The 18,047-nt window shown below is 46.4% G+C and overlaps 1 protein-coding gene across 1 annotated transcript in view; it reads right to left on the reverse strand.

The window, feature by feature from the left end:
• Positions 1 to 18,047, reverse strand: part of FUBP3 (far upstream element (FUSE) binding protein 3) — a 60,028-nt gene that overhangs the window by 20,230 nt on the left and 21,751 nt on the right. Inside the window, exons 3-8 of the mRNA XM_011931200.1 lie at positions 8,332 to 8,365; positions 5,845 to 5,894; positions 5,322 to 5,393; positions 4,006 to 4,063; positions 1,838 to 2,000; positions 452 to 550 (exon numbers count right to left, since the gene is read on the reverse strand). Of these exons, the coding sequence (XP_011786590.1) occupies positions 452 to 550; positions 1,838 to 2,000; positions 4,006 to 4,063; positions 5,322 to 5,393; positions 5,845 to 5,894; positions 8,332 to 8,365 (476 nt within the window). The remainder of the gene's footprint in view (positions 1 to 451; positions 551 to 1,837; positions 2,001 to 4,005; positions 4,064 to 5,321; positions 5,394 to 5,844; positions 5,895 to 8,331; positions 8,366 to 18,047) is intronic.

An 18,047-nucleotide genomic window follows, 5' to 3' on the forward strand; every position in this document is an offset into this window, starting at 1 on the left:
GCCAAGCAGAGCCTGCATCTAAGCTGACCAGAGGTCAGCAAATCAAAACAGCACCTGGAAGGATGACACGGGGGAAACAAAACAAAACAAAAAAACCGCCCTGAGCCGCGCCACCAGCAGAAGTGGGGAACTGTTCTGCACACACACAGTCCAGAACAGTCACCACCAGCCTCAGGTGTTACTGGGCATTTGAGGTGTGGCCAGTGTACATGAGGAGCTCAGTTTTTATTTAATTTGAGTGAATTTAAATAGCCACAAGTAGCTAAGGCCTCTGGTTTTGGGCAGCACAAACCTAGATTCTTTTCATCACCAAACTTTGTTGAGGAGAACAGTTTACCTTCAATAACGGAGCAGCCAGTTTCACAATTACTTGAGGAAGATAAAAGCTCTAGGGTACCACCAAGTGACAGTCCCACAGCTAGGACTCACCCAACCCATGGCTCTTTCCTACCTGTACTTTAAATGCATCTCCAGTGATACGAAGAGGCTTGTCTGCTCCCGTGGGCAATGGGCCATCCTGAATCATGACCATCTTCACTCCTGTCCGCTCCTGTGGGGAACACACACCAGCACAGCCCTCACTGTCACGAATAATGCTAATGCGGGGCAGCACAAAATTGGATCCAGTCACACCCACAATAAGCCCAATTTCCACCTACCACCAGGGACTGCCTTCCAACCTGGGTCATGAAGCTGGCTTCCGTGACAGCAGACATATAGGTTGGGTAAGACCATGTCCAAATGCGAGATGTAAAACCATCTCCTAAAATGATTCCAGTCCCCGGAGTATCTAAGCACTAAGGAGCTACTTTTACTGAATGCCAGGCACTTGGCACACACTCCATCTGACATTATGTGATTAGAACTTCCGTGGAACTGAGAGTCAAGTCCTGCCATCTTTCTGCTTTAGCATGTAACGGCTCTAGGTCCGGAGCTAATGAATGGGGGACCAAAACTTGGAGGCTGGGATTCCAAATGATCAACTCTCAGAATCTACATTAGGATACCATCCTTACAACCGGGACCCAAGGACCGGGTTATGAGATGGCAGGCAAGGGAAGCCACAATCCTTTACTTGCAACTGCAAAATCCCTTTTCTGAAAGAAAAGTCTATTTATAATTCATCTGGCAGCAAAACTGAACTCATGTCAATGTATTTTTTGCTTTTCTCTGAGTGTATTATTCTCTTTAGCTACAGAAATATGCATTTGATTTCAGGGTACTACCCCAGAACTTGCTGGGAGTGTCAAATTCTGAAACGTGTTTGGTGCCGAGTCTCTCAGACGAGTGATTCTGGTACTAACAGGAGCTAATGCTCATGGAACATTCACTCAGTAACAGGCTCTTACATAAGAAGAAAAGAACAGCTATTATTTCAGCTCCATCACAACAGTGAGGCCTGCACTTGCCCCTTCTGACACACAAAGACCCTGAACCTTCAAAAAGTAAATGAGCACATTTAAGATCAATCAATGAGGGAGGAAGAATGCTGGGTCCGAGCCTCTGACTCCAAATACTGCACTTTTATCTGAGATGCTGTCTGTCCTCTGATGATAAAAGCAGCCCTCACAGAGCTCACTGCCAAAAAGGCTGCTCAAAGTTCACAGGGGCCCTGATAGGGCACACCTGCCCCAGTACTTGGCGTCACACTTGGCATCAGGCGTGGCCGTGGTGTATGTTCAGAAGCTGTCTGTCAAATGGAGGAAGGAAGCCTCAGCATCATGCTGTGCAAAGCCAGCCCAGTCAGGGAATGCCGGCCGTGAGCAGATCTCCTGGGCCAGGAAGCTGAAGACCTGCTGAGAGCGGCCGCTGTGCTCCGCGCTCCGGGCTTACATACCTGCAACTGCTTGATTGTTTCCCCTCCTCTGCCGATGACCAGACCCACTTTAGATGCGGGAATGAGAATCTCCTGGATTGTGCTGTTGCTGTCTATGTCATTATGAAAGCCAGGTCCATTTCGACAGCGGTCCACAATCTGTCCCAGGAGCCGTTTGGCTTGTCTTTGGGAGGGAAAAAAACCACAAGAAAACCAGCATTAAATGGAGGCTCTAGGTGTGCAAGACAGGGAAATAGCACTGAGGGAAAAACCTGCGGGAGTCAGGGCAGCCCTCCATCCAGCTCCAGCTCCTGCCCCAACCCGGAGGTCTCTCTGCCATCCGCCACGCTACTGGGCTGGAATTTAAAAGCAACACACACCATAGTACCAACGCTGCGACACAGAGCCTTGCCGCCCCTTTCAAGCCTGCCCTCTGCTCATGCTTATGTCTCCACAAAGGTGTCGTCTCCTATTAGGATGCCAGCTGCTCTGGAGGCAGAGACCATCTTTTATCCCTTTACATCTCTCTGTTCCCCCATCCAACATGACCCTTCTCACAGAGTATACTCAGTATACATTTGTTAAATAAATGCAGGCAGGAGAGACAGCCAGCAATGAGAAAGATGGGAAGAAAGCAAGCAAGGATTAGTACTCACTGTCTGAACTCCCATACTCCACGCTGCTTCTTCATAACCAACACTGCTCTATGACTTTTAAGCTAAGGCTATGAATCCCAGTTTGGTTCCAAGAGGTGGGAAAGGGGGAGGCGGTGCTGGACGCAGCTGTGCACTCACAGACACCTGCTTTGGGCTTTCCATGGCAGCCAAGTTGGGACCCTGCATGTCACATGTCCTGCCATTTGTGTTGATTTCTTGGGCAGCAGGGGAGGGCAACTGTAACATGGCGACAGCACAGCCCAGACCACCAAAGTCATCTGCTGGGCCAATTTCCTTTTCTGCACCAGAATTTCTCCTGGCTGTTATTTCTCGTATTTATTCTCTAAATTGCCACACATGATCTGCTTTTTGGTTTCTCTAATGGAGAAGAATTCAGCTACTAAACAGGCTGGCTGTGCTGCTCACTGAAGAAAATGACATTTGTTTCCTCCTAAAGTTATAATCCCACTGCCTCTGGTCCTTGGGTAGACAGGAAGCAGGAACGGTTAGAAGAGTAGTAAGAAAGAAGAGAAAGGCAGGAAATAGATGTGGCCTTTTGTAGTCTTGAGCCTTTGCGTACAGAATCAGCTTTGTGTATCTTCCCAGTTACAGCAGCTTTTTAATATTTTGCTTGTGTACTAGATTAACCTGTGTTGGAAGAAAAATGCTTTGACTCCAGCAAACCATCCAGCTTGCCCTGTAATGCACACCTGCCAGCGGTATTTATTCTGGTTCACTGCTTGCAATGTGATGGCAGAACAAGAGAATTTAAGCTCATCTAGACTCCCTGAGAAATGGAAACAATAAAACAACCCTACCTATTGAGCCAGATATAATCTTAGCAGTCCTGGCCCCAAATGCAGTGCTGCTCTGTAGACTGAAGGACAGCAAGCAGGCTATAAGTCAGTACGTTTCCCTTTCCTGGGAGATTCTTGGATTTATGACGCCTGCACCTGGTATAAGGTTCTGAGTTTGTGAGTAACAGGGTAGGAAAGCAATGTTAGTCTTAAGGCTGTTGCAAGGGCGCCAAAAGTCAAGACATCCTCTGGCCAGTCCGTACAGCCCTCTGAGTAGAGCAAAGGTCACGAAGAGTTGACTCATTTGGTTCACAAATATCAGAAGGGTAACGGGATCAGCCTCCAGCCAAAAGACCTGGTACCAGGATTCTCAGTAGCTCACCAAGTGACTGGCTTACTAATCCAGACCTGCTCAGGTAAAGGAGGTGTTAACAAGGAAGAAGTAAGTTGATTAGAGCATTCAGGTGGGGTGAATGTACACTCCTGAGACCCTGGTTTGAAGGAGAAGTTATGACAGCTGTGGGGTTTAGAACGAAGGTGATATCTCGTGTATGTAAGGTAACAAAATCCCCTGGCACAGTAACCTCCCAGATTTTTTTCCTGTGGAATTATTTGCCTGTGTGGCCAGACTGCAGCACAGATTCACAGTGTTCAGTAACAGTGTTGCCCTTCCATTTCTCCCCATTTGGGGAAGGAGGAAGAAGAGTGAAAGAAAAAGTAAATAAAATAAACTTACTCAATACTTTCTGGGGTTCCGGTAAGTACACAGGGCCTCTCTGGAATCCCAGAACTCTCTATAAGAAGAATCAAGAAGATGAGGGGTGTTGGTGGGCCCCGGGCACGTGCACCTCTGCCTCTGTACAGACTCTCTAGGGCTGCTTCCTAGGCCAGCCCCGCAGAGGCCCAGGCTCCCAGAAAAAGACGGTTTGCTTCCACTTGTGGACAGAATATGAAGCTGGTAGCTCCACCCTAGGTTCTCGAAGCAGAAACAAGTCCCACAGGGGAAGCTAGAAGGACGTGACAGGGTCTGTGAGTTGGTCCTGATTACCCGTCTCAGCTTCACTTCTGAGCCATTCACACGCTAGTAATTGTTTCAGTCCCTTTATCGTGCTATTCCTCAGTTTCTCCATTTGCAGCTCAATGGTGATGTGTCTGCACACGGCAAATAAGCTAGTACACTAGGAAGGAACTTCATGACACATATATCAGGACATACCAGTTACTGCATGAATGTCCCAAGAGATTAGTGACATCTATGTGGAACTAGGCCATTTAACGAGAGAAACACGTTACTTTCTAACACCACGCGATGCCTCATTTTGTTCCTAAAAAATTTGCTTCTTAAAATCCTTCCTCAAAAAAATGAAAGAGAAACAGCTAACAGAGTTACTGCCTTCAAGACACTGTAATATGTATCTTTTAAAAGGACAAACATTTTTCTAGTCAAATGTCCTTCAAACCCCTTCCTTTGCAATGGAAAGAGGTCAAGCTCAAATTAGATGACAAAACCATAAATACAATAAAAAACTGTTCTTCACTCCATCTCTCTCCATATTGCATGGTCAAAATGAACCCAGCTAGGAAAGGTTGGAAAACATGTTCAGTGAGTGCTAATCCAGCCAGGACCTCCAGATATCCAGTTCCCACAAAGGGAAGGGACAGTCTCATCCAGGGGAGCCTCCCCTGATGCACACAGTCAAGGAGTGACCCCAAAGCCGTAGGATTCCTACAGGCCCCACTATGCCACTATGTCTGGCATAACATTCTGGTGCAGAAAACACAGGTCCTAGAGTGGCAGGTGTCTGGGAAGGGGCTATGTCTGGCCACAGAGCTGAGGGAGGGTTTACCCCAGAAGCCAGATACGAGGCCTTATCTCCGGGCCCACTTTTGCTCTGATCCTTCTGGTTCTCATCTAGGAGTCCAACTCCCGAAGTGCATGGAAAACACAAATCGCATATACTTACCCAAGCAACAAGCAAAGTACCGAATCTGGAAATTTTTGCAAAATACTGATTTCTATAAAATTGATATCTATTTTTAAAAAGCCCTTACCTGAAGCAATCTGAATTTTGCAACCAGATTCTGCTTGAATCCGTGAAATCTGCTCACCTCCCCTGCCGATAACTGAAACAAATTGAACAGGGTCAGAATACACGCCCCCATTCCATATTTCACCATGCATGAATGACTGAATTAATTCCACAAACTGTGACACTTGGCTCACAACACTACACATCGAGTTGGCCCCCGTGAGCCCGTCTCCACTCTTTGGCCATGATGGCAGCAGAAAGCCCGTGTGAAACAGCTTACAGGCAGAGGGGATTCAAGCTGAGGTGAGGAGAGGTGGGGAAGGCGGGGCATCCACAGCCCAGTGCTCTGGTTTCTCCCTCGGCCTGAAGAGACCTGCAGCACTTCAGAGCTGTGGGGAACGGCAAGTGCAAAGCATTCTACTACAGGTGACACTCACAAGAGAGATTAAAACAAATAGAACATCCTGGCAAAGGAGCTCAGAAAAAAAGAGAGAGAAAAAGAAGAGACAGGAATCAGGGAAAAAGTAGACAACATGGATACTTACTAAATCCAACCATTTTGTCAGGCACTTTGAATTCTTCTGTTATTACTGTCCTAAAAACAAAGAACATTTTGGAAAAAATACAGAATACAGAATTTTGCAGCCATTTTAGGTCCCCAAATTGCCCATACTGGCAACGTTGCAAGATAAAAGCTTAAAATACATCAGGCCAATCTGGCCAACAAATCCGCCACCATCTACAAAGAGTGTCACGTAATGAACCCTCTGGTCAATCGTTCCTCCCAAAGATCTAAGCCTTTCATCTCCCTGTGTTAGAGGAAGAAACCTCGGGTTTTCAGGAAACCGCCACCTCCTCTAACAGCTGCCTTTTCTTCCAAAGCACCTCTTAGCGCTGCCTCACTCTGCCTGGTCAGGTGCTCTCTGAACAACGGGCCATCAATCCCAGGTCACTGAAAGGTCCTCCGGGGTTTTGGGAGATGTTTAGACTTCCATTGTGGAGTCCTCTCTCTAGATGAAGAGATACCCAACTTTTCTTCAACATTCCTTGTTTCCCAATCTTTTTATTGTCTTCTGGCCTCCCTTCTAATTTATGGATGTTTCTTAAGTTGAGATGCCCCAAATGGAATCAGTATCCGATGGAGGCGTAATCAGTGTTGCCAGAACAGAATAATTACCTCACTTACTCTGCAAGGTACTTCTGTTAAATGCTATCCCATCCATTATGTGCTTTTTTTTTTTTAACTACTATTGCACTGGCTTTTTTCAAACAAACCTTCAAATCTGCCATACAGTGTATTGTGGACAATGTCCAATTTGCCCAACACCCCAGAAAGCAATTAAATCTCAACATTTACCTTGGGAGGATGCTAAATGCAAGTAGTTAAAAAAAAAAAAGGGCAAGCATTTTTAAATATCTCTCACACAGCTGGATTTTTACCCATCATGGAAAAGACTGAATAAGTGCGTATTTTTAGGGAGAGTGCATTACTTAGAAGAAATGCAACAGCATAAATAGCACTTGCCACTGTATCATTTTGATGGGAACAACAGTCTTCTCCTTGTGGAGTTTACACCCTCAAGCTTATGTACAAGATGGGATTCTCTCCACCTCTTGGAATATACGTGTTCTCCCCAAATCAGGCAATTCATTCCCAGTTTGCTAATCAGTAACACCATGGATGTGAATGTCAAGTCTTGCTGTCCCAACGTGTCCTACAGCAGAAGCCAGGTCCCTGTCAGGATGTGCTTCCTGACTCTGTTGTGAGGGATGACGGGGCTCTTGTGCCTGTGGCCAGGAGGCTGCTGCTCACACCATGTGTAGCATGAGCTGTCTACTCTGTCTACTCTCAGAAAATATTACCTGGGAATTGACTAGAGGGGCTTCAACACTACTGCAATACAAAATGTCACAAAGCCCAGGCAGCTCTTGGCCCTAAGGAATAACTTCAGCGGACTCTGAACAAGAAACATACCAAGACAAACTGCTCTGGGTTTCCAGGAAGAAAATGTTCTCATCTCAATGCAAGGCTGAAACTTGTCCAAGGTACAAAATACAAACACCTTGGAAAAGAAAATCCTGACTAGTTATGGCTTTATAGGAAAGTCAGCATTTGATACTAATGATCACCTCATTTAAATTTTTCAATTCATCAACAAACAAAACAAAGCAAACAAAGAAACAATAACAAAAAAAACCCAGGATAAAACTCTTGTTTAACTGATGCCTGCTGATTTCTAGAAACTCCCAAACAGCTAGGCAGAATACAAGATGACAGAATTGTTTTGCTGATAGAAGGTTAAGGGTATGTTACAGCAACAGATACACAGCACAAAATGCATCCTTCCGGAAGAGAAACTGTGGCAGTTTCTTGTATAGGTTTTCCTGTTTGAAGGGCGATACACTATGACCACAAATACCCCATCTTACAGACTGGCCTTTGTAAAACTCGGGGCTCTTTCTGTATCTCTCTAAATCCTCAATGTTTGACAGAAGGCTATGAGGGGACACAGAAACAGATAATCAGCTGGGCTGAGGCTCTCTGGCAGGTCCCTACCACTTTGGAGGGATGGAACCCTGGCTTCTGGCCTCCCTGCCACGCACTAGCCACCCACCCATACTTCCTGGGCACCCAAAGCATTCTCTTGTGTCCGACCCTCACACTTCGAGGTGTCCCTTCTCAGGTGAAGAGGCTGAGGATTAATTAAATATTGGCAACACCACAAAACCAGGTGGGAAAATCTCATTCTCTCCTTTTAAATTAAATGTACACTGGTAGAAAGAGCAACTCCAATCTTCTACAAGTATTTTAAGTTACTGCAATAATGGCTGATTTTTAATGCCTTGTATTAGTTTATCCCTGAGCTGACACTATCTTGGAAATGGCTAGCAAAAAACTCGAGTCTTAAAGAAGCCTAACCCATGCTTTTTCATACACTCAACCTCTGACTTTCTAGCACTCTAGTACAGATGGTGGATCAATAAACAATTAGAAATGATCAATAAATAATAAAACATAACCCACTGCTTACCTTTGATGTACCAAGGCCCCTAACTGGTTACCTACTGTGGCAAAGAGAAAGAGAAAAAAAAAATCAAAGCATTAGCACGGATAAACTAACTTCATCCTTACCATTCTTACCATTTCAGGGAGGGGGGGAAAGAAAGGCAGAAAGAAAGCAAACAGTAATTTAGGCTCAGTGGCTGAAATGAATGCGTTATATGATATGAAACAGGAGGGGACATCTTGATCAACACAGTCTCTAACCCAGTGTCCAGCTGAACACAGGATAAGAAATTGATCTGTGTGTCCACATGCTGTGAGGCCTGGGAGAAAATCCTGCTAGCCTAAATCCCTCTAACTTCCTACCTCCCTCTTGCTCTGGATCCAAACTCAATGTAAAGACGGAAAGAGATCCTTTTTTAAAAACAAATGAGAAGATTTACCCTCCTTGGATGTATTGTTAAGGACTGCCCCACAGCAGCTGTAGTCATGAGGAACATGCACATATGCTCCTCCTGGCCACGGGGCAGGAGACGCCTCCTGGCGCCCCCCCCAACGGACCCCCCCCCCAACAGCATAAGCATCTGAAGGAGAGGATCTGGCCTCCTCCCTCCACAGGCCTCGTCACGGACCCACCAGAGCAGTCCATGTGCAGTGGACACTAAGAATGAGCAACTGCCTTTCAAGCCCATTTCACAGAGACAACGGTGCCAAACAGCCTCTTATTATTAAAACCAAGTCTGTAATCACATTCCCACAAAACCACTTTAGCTACGCTTTTTGTTCCAGTTTCTCCTCTTTCAGCTATTGATGAGTGTCTCCTTCCCCAGCCATCAGCAAAAATGATCCTGTAGTGTTTCTCTTTTGGAAAATGCAGCTCAGGAAACACAGTCAGCAAACAATGAAAAGTACAAATCCTAAACATATCACAAAGAACCGACCAAACGCACCTTACAAGATGCTAAAAAGGGCATTCAGAAATACGTCTTTGGGGAAAGTTATTCTAAGGACATGAGGAAAGGCTTGATTCCACCCACTTGAGGTCAGAGAATGAAATGGTTTGACAACTGAACTACATCTGAAACAGGGAACCAACTGCTCTGCTTGTGCTCAAACTCAGTGCTGTCATTCTCTGACTGGACAGTAAAGAGACAAGGGAGAAAAAGCAGACTGTGACATTTAAAAAGAAGAAAAAGCAAAGCAAAACAATGCTAGCAAAAAGTAAACGAAGCTACTGAGTCAATACCATATTTCTTCTGGATCGATAACAAGATAATGGTCTACAGCCAAAATATTGACACTCGACACTATTAATCTGCTTATCTCAGGGATACGAGAATTGTTTTTTTATTGACTCTTAAAATTTTCTCTTTGCATATCTGTTTGAATATAACATTCTTGCTTGGAACAGGTAGTGCTCACAATTCCCATTTTGCATGAAAACTGGACAACCGCCAGGTCAGGAAAGGAATCCTCACCACAGACTCAGCCCCTGAATGGTGTTGGGGCTGAGACATTCCTGAGGGAGGAACGTTGGTGACGTAGGGCAGTGGGGAGGAAAAGAAACACACCAAAGCAGAATGTCAATGACAGGGCACCTGCGAGCTCGGTTAGCTGTTCCTCAGTCAGCTGAGCTTCCCTGAGTGCTATCAGAATCCCCATCTTCGTGGGTAAAGAATCTACTGAAGCCAGAAGAACTAAAATGTCTTGAAATGATGAGAACACACAGGAGAGGTACTCAGCATTCCTCAGCTGGGGCAGAGGCCGCATCGTGGGTTCTGGTCCACTGTGTTGTTTAGTAAAGGATGTCAAAGGGCCGATGATCTTCAGAAATTTCTGTCTCAGCCAGAGAAGCAACAGAAACAAAGGGCAGTGCTACCATAAAGAACTCCCTGAGATTCACAAGAATATTCAGAGGGCTGCCATTCAAAAGCCATTTGAAATTTTGTACTCATCACAAAAAGGGCAATTCCTTTTTGTTGGCAAAGTATGTGTTACAGGTGCCACGCACACAACACCATTCCGACCAGCCACAGTGGAGGCACTCACAATGGCCAGAGATGGAAATGTACACACTATCATCCCAAATAGACAGGCTGCTGAGAGCTACACCACTGAGAGGAAATCAGGTTCAAGTCCAGAGTCAACTCTGAGCTGGCGGATGCTTAGGAAGGATAAATCATCTCCCTCCTCCACGCAAATTCTGGAGCCCACCCAAGGTTGAAACATGCGATTACAGTTTCATTCCCTTCAGAACATTCCCATTTGGTGCCTAAAAACGAAAACCAGCAGTTAGATCGGGGCACTGGGTACTCATATGGCCAAGTTCTATGTCCAACTCCAGGAACAGGAACCTCTCCTTAGTCTTCGCAATGAGGAGGGGTCACACTGAGGAGGCAGATGGGAACACCTATCAAGTTCAATTGAATGGAACTACACTCCTTTTCCTGTAAAAAAGGAAAAATGCTGGGTAAAATCAGTCCTATTTCTACTAATGGCGTGTGCTGGTTGACAATGCATCTTCTTGCTTCCAAAGGTCCCCTTGGAGCAATTCCAGCACATCCAGGTGTAGTTTTCATTTTCCTTGTGCACTATGTAATATGAACTGCCTGGGCTATGAGTCATTCCACAAAATCATAAATTCTTTCTGAAGAGCAATACTCTGCCAATTTTAATAATAATCTTAAAAAAAAAAAAGGTCAGGTCAGGTGTGGCCACTCATGCCTGTAATCCCAGCACTTTGGGAGGCCAAGGCGGGCAGGTAACTTGAGGCCAGGAGTTCGAGACCTGTCTGGCCAACACGGTGAAACCCCGTCTCCAGTAAAGCAAAAAGAAAAAGAAAAAGAAAAAAATACAAAAATGTGCTGGGTGTGGTGGTACACATCTGTAACCTCAGCTACTTGGGAGGCTGGTGCACAATGAACCCAGGAAGGAAGTTGCAGTGAGCCGGGATCGTGTCACTGCACTCCAGCCTGGATGATAGTAAAACTATCTCAAAAATAAAACAAACAAAAACAAACAAAAAAAGGTGATCAGACATTTTTTCCCTGCTAATGAAGAGGGAAAAAAGACTTCATTTTTTTTCCTCCTCTGAAAGAAGCAAAACAGCACTGGGAAATACACGCAACTTTGCAATATGCATCAGCTTTTTTTTTTCTTTTTTTCTTGTTGCCCAGGCTGGAGTGCAATGGCGCGATCTTGGCTCACTGCAACCTCTGCCTCCTGGGTTGAGGCGAATCTCCTGCCTCAGCCTCCTGAGTAGCCGGGACTACAGGCATGTGCCACCACGCCCAGCTAATTTTGTATTTTTAGTAGAGACAGGGTTTCTCCATGTTGGTCAGGCTGGTCTCCAACTCCCGACCTCAGGTGATCCACCTGCCTTGGCCTCCCAAAGTGCTGGGATTACAGGCGTGAGCCACGGTGCCCAGTCACATCAGCTTTAATAGTTACACCCCCACTCCCACCCCAGCGCAAGGAACAAAAGTGCCAATTCCTCCTTCACAACAGCTCAGCTAGCACGGGCTGGCGCCCACACAGAATCACTGGCCAGAGGCAGGTGAGTGAGTCTGTTGTTGGGGGAAGGTGAATACCAATTTTTGTAAGTGCAAAAGCAAATAACCCAAATCTTCTTTAGATTTTGAAAACAATCCTCCCTCCTCTGCCTCTTCTTTGGATTTGCAGTCTCCTCTGACTGACCAATGGCTTTCCACACCCCACCTCAGGTCAGTAACACACACTTAGCGGTGAGGATTCAGGGAGTTTTTAGAAAGCTTTTCCCCCAGGGACACTACAAAGGCCTCCTGTGTTCTAGGCAGCAACTCTTGCTCCAGGGCCACAAAACACTGATATGCTGAGTTCAGCTGAAAGTACTTTGGCAAGCATCATTTATTAATTTTGCACATTATTTTTAAAAAGTGAAAGTAAATTCAAGTTTATCTCAATAATGTCACTCCTTTTTGTTGTTGTTTGAGACAAAGCGAGACTCTGGCTGGGTGCAGTGGCGCGATCTCGGCTCACTGCAACCTCGGCCTCCTGGGTTCAGGCGATTCTCTTGCTTCGGCCTCCCAAGTAGCTGGGATTACAGGTGTGCACCACCATGCCTGGCTAATTTTTGTACTTTTAGTAGAGACAGGGTTTCACCATGCTGGCCAGGCTGGTCTCAAACTTCTGACCTCAGGTGATCCACCTGCCTCAGCCTCCCAAAGTGCTGGGATTACAGGTGTGAGCCATTGCGCCCAGCCAATCACATCACTCTTACTTGTAGTCTACTATAAACTTCTGTGAGTGGAAAGAACATCCCCCACCCCCAGCCACACTAGGTGCTTTCCTGGGCGCCTCACCTGCATGAACCTACCTGGTCCTACAAGAACCCACCTTTGAGGCAGCTACTGTCACTGCCATTCCCATCTAACTGAAGAGGAAGGTGCTATCGCACCGCACCCAAGCCTTCAGAATGGCATGCAGGTGAGGCGCCTGTGCCCGTGCAAACTCTGCACCCCTTCATCTTCCCCTGTCCTCTAATCTTGTGGGTTTCTACACTTATCACTGTTTAATTTTGTGATATTAACTCTCTTGATCATTCATCTCACAGGTCAGTGCCTTCCAGGTGCTGAGTACTGTGACAGGACCTGAGGATACAACAATCTAACAAAGTCACCTTTGCCCTCAGGGAGCTTAGAGTCTAGCAGGGAAGGCAGAAGGCAACAGATGAGGGGGCCTACCCTAGCCTCCAGGGACACGTTGGGCCCTGCACCTTCTCCCCAAGTGCCTAAGAGGAAAAAGAATTCTATGATACTATATTCATAGCCCTAAGCTTTGCTTTCATTTACGCCAGTGTCATGAAATCAATACAGGGGGTCATAACCAGCTTTATTAAAAAATGAAAGAGAAAACAGAATGTACCATATATAAAAAGGGTAATGTATTTCATTAAAACTTTCATTTCAGTCACATATGTGTTTTAATACATCTGTACTAACCAGTTCTGATGGAAACAGTTTTTCTCACATGGGGAGTGGTATTTTTTCTTTTTTGTTTGAGACAGTCTTGTTCTGTCACCAGGCTGGAGCGCAGTGGCAAGATCTTGGCTCACTGCAATCTCCACCTCCTGGGTTCAAGCAATTCCCCTGCCTCGGCCTCCCAAGTAGCTGGCACTAAAGGCACGCACCACCATGCCCAGCCAATTTTTTGTGTTTTAGTAGCAACGGGGTTTCACCATGTTGGTCAGGGCGGTCTCCATCTCCTGACCTTGTGATCACCTGCCTCGGCCTCCCAAAGTGCTGGGATTACAGGCATAAGCAACCGCACCCGGCGCGGGAGTGGTATTTCTTAAAGTTTGAAAATAATGAGATATAACCCTCATGATAATCTGATGAGGCAGGTTATCATCAGGTCCATTTTACAGACGAGGAAACACAGGCTCAGAGACGTTAAGGAATTTGTCCAGGGTCAAACAGCTAACGACTAGCAAAGCTGGGATTCAAGCCTTGATCTATCAGACTCTGAAGTTCACATGTTTAAGTACTAAACTATTAGGGCACATGAGACAGAGACCCAGGTTCAACTTCCCTTCTGTCACTTACCATGTATCTACCTGGCCTTGGTCAAACCACTTACTACTTCAGAAACTGGTTTCCTTATCTACAACAATAAGGAGTTTAAGCTTCAGGTTCCCTTCTGGCTATGATCTTACATGACCCCCTCTCCTCTGACTCAATCCCTAACTCCTGGCAACCACTAATCTGTTCTCTGTTCCCAAAAAGTTACACAAAGCGGATCATGCAGTATGTAGTTTTTTGGGATTGGCTTTTGCCACCCTGGAGATTCATCCAAGTTGCTGGATGTACTCAGCATTTGTTCCGTTTCACCACTGAGTAATATTCCACGGTATGGCTGTATCGCAGCAGAACCATTCATCACTTGAAGGACAGGTAGGCTGTTTTCAGTGTGGGACTATTACGAATAAAACCGCTATGTGTGCCGGGCGCGGTGGCTCAAGCCTGTAATCCCAGCACTTTGGGAGGCCGAGATGGGCGGATCACGAGGTCAGGAGATCGAGACCATCCTGGCTAACATGGTGAAACCCCGTCTCTACTAAAAAATACAAAAAACTAGCCGGGTGAGGTGGCGGGCACCTGTAGTCCCAGCTACTCGGGAGGCTGAGGCAGGAGAATGGCGTGAACCCGGGAGGCGGAGCTTGCAGTGAGCTGAGATCTGGCCACTGCACTCCAGCCCGGGCGACAGAGCAAGACTCCGTCTCAAAAAAAAAAAAAAAAAAAAAAACTGCTATGTGAACAGGCTTCTGTGTGAACATTTTCATTTCTTGGGGATAAATGCCCAACAGTGCAATTGTGGACCATGCACAAGTGCAGGTTTAGTTTTGTAACACTCCAAAACTGTATTTGAGTGAGGCTGTACCATCAAGTTGAACTCTGGAAACAATCCTCTTTCAGTTTGGCAACTACTTTTCTTCCCTATTAACAGCCGCGCAGAATGTAACAGGCATTATACACGAGCTCGAGTTATATTTTTGTCACAACATTGATGCCACAGGTTTAGCTCATTCATTTTTGTGGAAAATGTCTACTCTTTTACCCAGCTGGCTAAGCCAACTGTCAACCAACCAGTCAGATCATGCTTTGCCAAGGTGAAAAATCTCACTGCCTTTTTCCAACTTACACGTATGTATGTACCCATGTAACTATCATCTCACTTCTAAATTATAATCCTAAAATGGATAGATGGGTGAAGGGAGGGAAGAAACAAATGGAGGTGGCTGAGGTGGGGGGTAGGGCACAGAGCCTTTGCCAGGAGTCATCAACTGGATAAAATCAGACCCTGTCCCCCTTCACTATTTCTTTGTTTTTTTTGGAGACAGTCTTCTTCTGTTGCCCAGGCTGGAGTGCAGTGACGTAATCTCGGCCCACTGCAACCTCTGTCTCCCGGATTCAGGCCATTCTCCCACCTCAGCCTCCCAAGTAGCTGGGACTACAGATGCACACCACCACGTCCGGCTAATTTTTGTATTTTTAGTAAAGACTGGGTTTCACCACGTTGACCAGGCTGGTCTTGAACTCCTGACCTTAGGTGATCTTCCCACTTCAGCCTCCCAAAGTGCTGGGATTACATGCGTGAGCCACCGTGCCCAGCCTCCCTTCACTATTTCTTACCAAGGCTCTACCCTTTGTTACCTTGGGATTCTCTATTCAGAATTCTTGCCTGGCCCCACTGCTTGGGGATTTTTTCACCCCAGGTGACTGCCCACTGTACACCAAAAGTGGGGAATGGGAGAAAGGGCGTGGCAGGAAAGGCACAAACTTCCGGGGCAGACGTGACTCTCAGAAAGGCCCATTTTAGGGAAGAGCGCAGATAGGAGTCAAGGAGCTGGAAAAGGACCCTGGGAAGCCTGCCCATGTCCACCCGCCCCTGGAAAGCCTTCATCTGCTTCCCCTCTTTCCTCTTCACAAAAGGCAAACCTTCCTCCTAACCCCTCCTACTCTCAGGAACTAGGGTTTGGTCTTGGCTTTTCATCCCTCCAGCATCTGTCATCATTCCCCACATTCAGGGAAAGTATCAACACCTCTGAGATTCACTTTCCTCTTTCCAGAGTGGAGACTGGTGCCTGCAGCACCTGCCTGGGGTGCAGGTCACAGGCAGGGGTCTGGGCATCATGGCTCTCACCACCCGCTACCACTTGTACCTCCTATCTCCTGTCTCTCCTTAAGGTCTTGGATTTTCAAATGTCTTTTCCTCCTCATTCCTTTTTCTCCTCCTTCCTGTCCTCCTTTTCAGTCCTTGCCCTATGCCACAAGTACTGAAACAAAGCTTGGAAAGGATCATAGAAATAGTCTATTTCACTCTTCCTGCAAATAATTCATTTGGCAGTACGCCCAAGAATTCGTCCTTTACCCCGTAAGAATACCGGAATTTCCCCTCGTCTATGAGGGATATGTTCCATAGACCCCTGGTAGGTGGCTGAAACCATTGAGAGTACCCAACCCTGTATATACTATATTTTTTCCTATACATTGGTGAGCGGGTAATGTATATAGTGTGGATACACATGCTACTCAAAATGGTGTACAATTTAAAAATTAGGAATTAGCCGGGCGCGGTGGCTCATGTCTGTAATCCCAGCACTTTGGGAGACAAGAGACAGGTGGATCAAGAGGTCAGGAGTTCAAGAACAGCCTGGCCAACATGGTGAAACCCCATCTCTACTAAAAATACAAAAATTAGCTGGCTGTGGTGGCGCAGGCCTGTAATCCCAGCTAATCGGGAGGCTGAGGCAGGCAGGAGAATCGCTTGAACCTGGGAGGTGGAGGTTGCAGTGAGCCAAGATTGCACCACTACACTCCAGTCTAGGTGACAGAGCAAGACTCCGTCTCAAAAAAAAAAAAAAAAAAAAGGAATTATTTCCAGAATTTTCCATTTAATATTTTTGGCAGTGGTTGACTGTGGGAAAACGAAGTCATGAATAAACGGGGAATAACTCTATTATCAAAATTAGGAAGTGTGGTACTACATAAAAGGTGCTTTCTTCAGCAGGTCATGAAGTAAAAAGAATAAAAAGGGAAAAAAAAAAGGTGCCACATAAATAGCAAAGACGAGTCTTTGGGAGAAGAGGCAGGCACAGTTTCAAAGCCCCTTGCGTGGCCTTTCCCCCGCCACCCTAGTGGTGAGGACAGTGCTGTACTCTCCTGAAGCCCTGGTTTTGGTGCCACCCGCTACACAGAATGCAGGGGAGGGTAAGGCCTGCTTAGTTCAACTAAGAAAGCTCCTTAAAACTCTCCTGAGGAAGAAAACTCGAAAGGCTTTGATCTTGGATCAGGAGAGATACACAGGGGCAAATGGGAAGTGACTTCTCCGTCTGTCCATCAGCTCTGGGCAAACATGAGAAAGCACTTGTTTAGGTGGCCAGGGCAGCTGGACAGTGAACCACGAGACAGGAGACTTGTTTAAAGAAACTGGGGGAGGGGTACTCTCTATATACTTCTCTAACTAAAGATGAAGAAAATGTTCATCATCTGATGAGGCTGATTTTAGCTGAGGACTGGCAAATTAAGCTTGAGGGCCAGCTGCCTGTTTCCATGAAATATCTTCCTGGCTCACAGCCATGCTCATTTGTTGATACAGATGCTACAGCTGTTTCTGAACTCCAACAGTGTAGCTTAGTAGGTGGGATACACAGCCTGCAACCTGACATTTTTGTTTGTTTTGAGATCACTGTGTTGCCCAAGCTGAGTGCAGAGGTGCGATCACTGCTTGCTGTGGTCTTGACCTCCCAGGCTCAGGAAATCCTCCCGCCTCAGCCTCCTGAGTAGCTGCAGCTACAGGCATGCACCACCACACCCAGCTAATCTTTTTTCATTTTTTTTGTAGAGATGGGGTCTTGCTACATTGCCCAGGCTGGTCTCAAACTCCTGGACACGAGCAGTCCTCCCACCTCGGCCTCCCAAAGTGCTGGGATTATAGGCATAAGCCACCGTGCCTGGCCCCTAAAATGCTTACTATCTGGTCCTTTATAAAAAAAAGCTTGTTGCCAAGTGCAGTGCAGTCCCAGCTACTCAGGAGGCTGAGGTGGGAGGATCACTTGAGTCTGGGGGGGTAGAGGCTGCAGTGAACCATGATTGCCCCACTGCACTCTAGCCGTCTTAAAAAAAAAAAAAAGAGGCCGGGCGCGGTGGCTCAAGCCTGTAATCCCAGCACTTTGGGAGGCCGAGACGGGTGGATCACGAGGTCAGG

This window comes from Colobus angolensis, unplaced genomic scaffold (assembly GCF_000951035.1).
Source record: "Colobus angolensis palliatus isolate OR3802 unplaced genomic scaffold, Cang.pa_1.0 Scaffold9, whole genome shotgun sequence".
Classification (NCBI taxonomy): Eukaryota; Metazoa; Chordata; class Mammalia; order Primates; family Cercopithecidae; genus Colobus; species Colobus angolensis.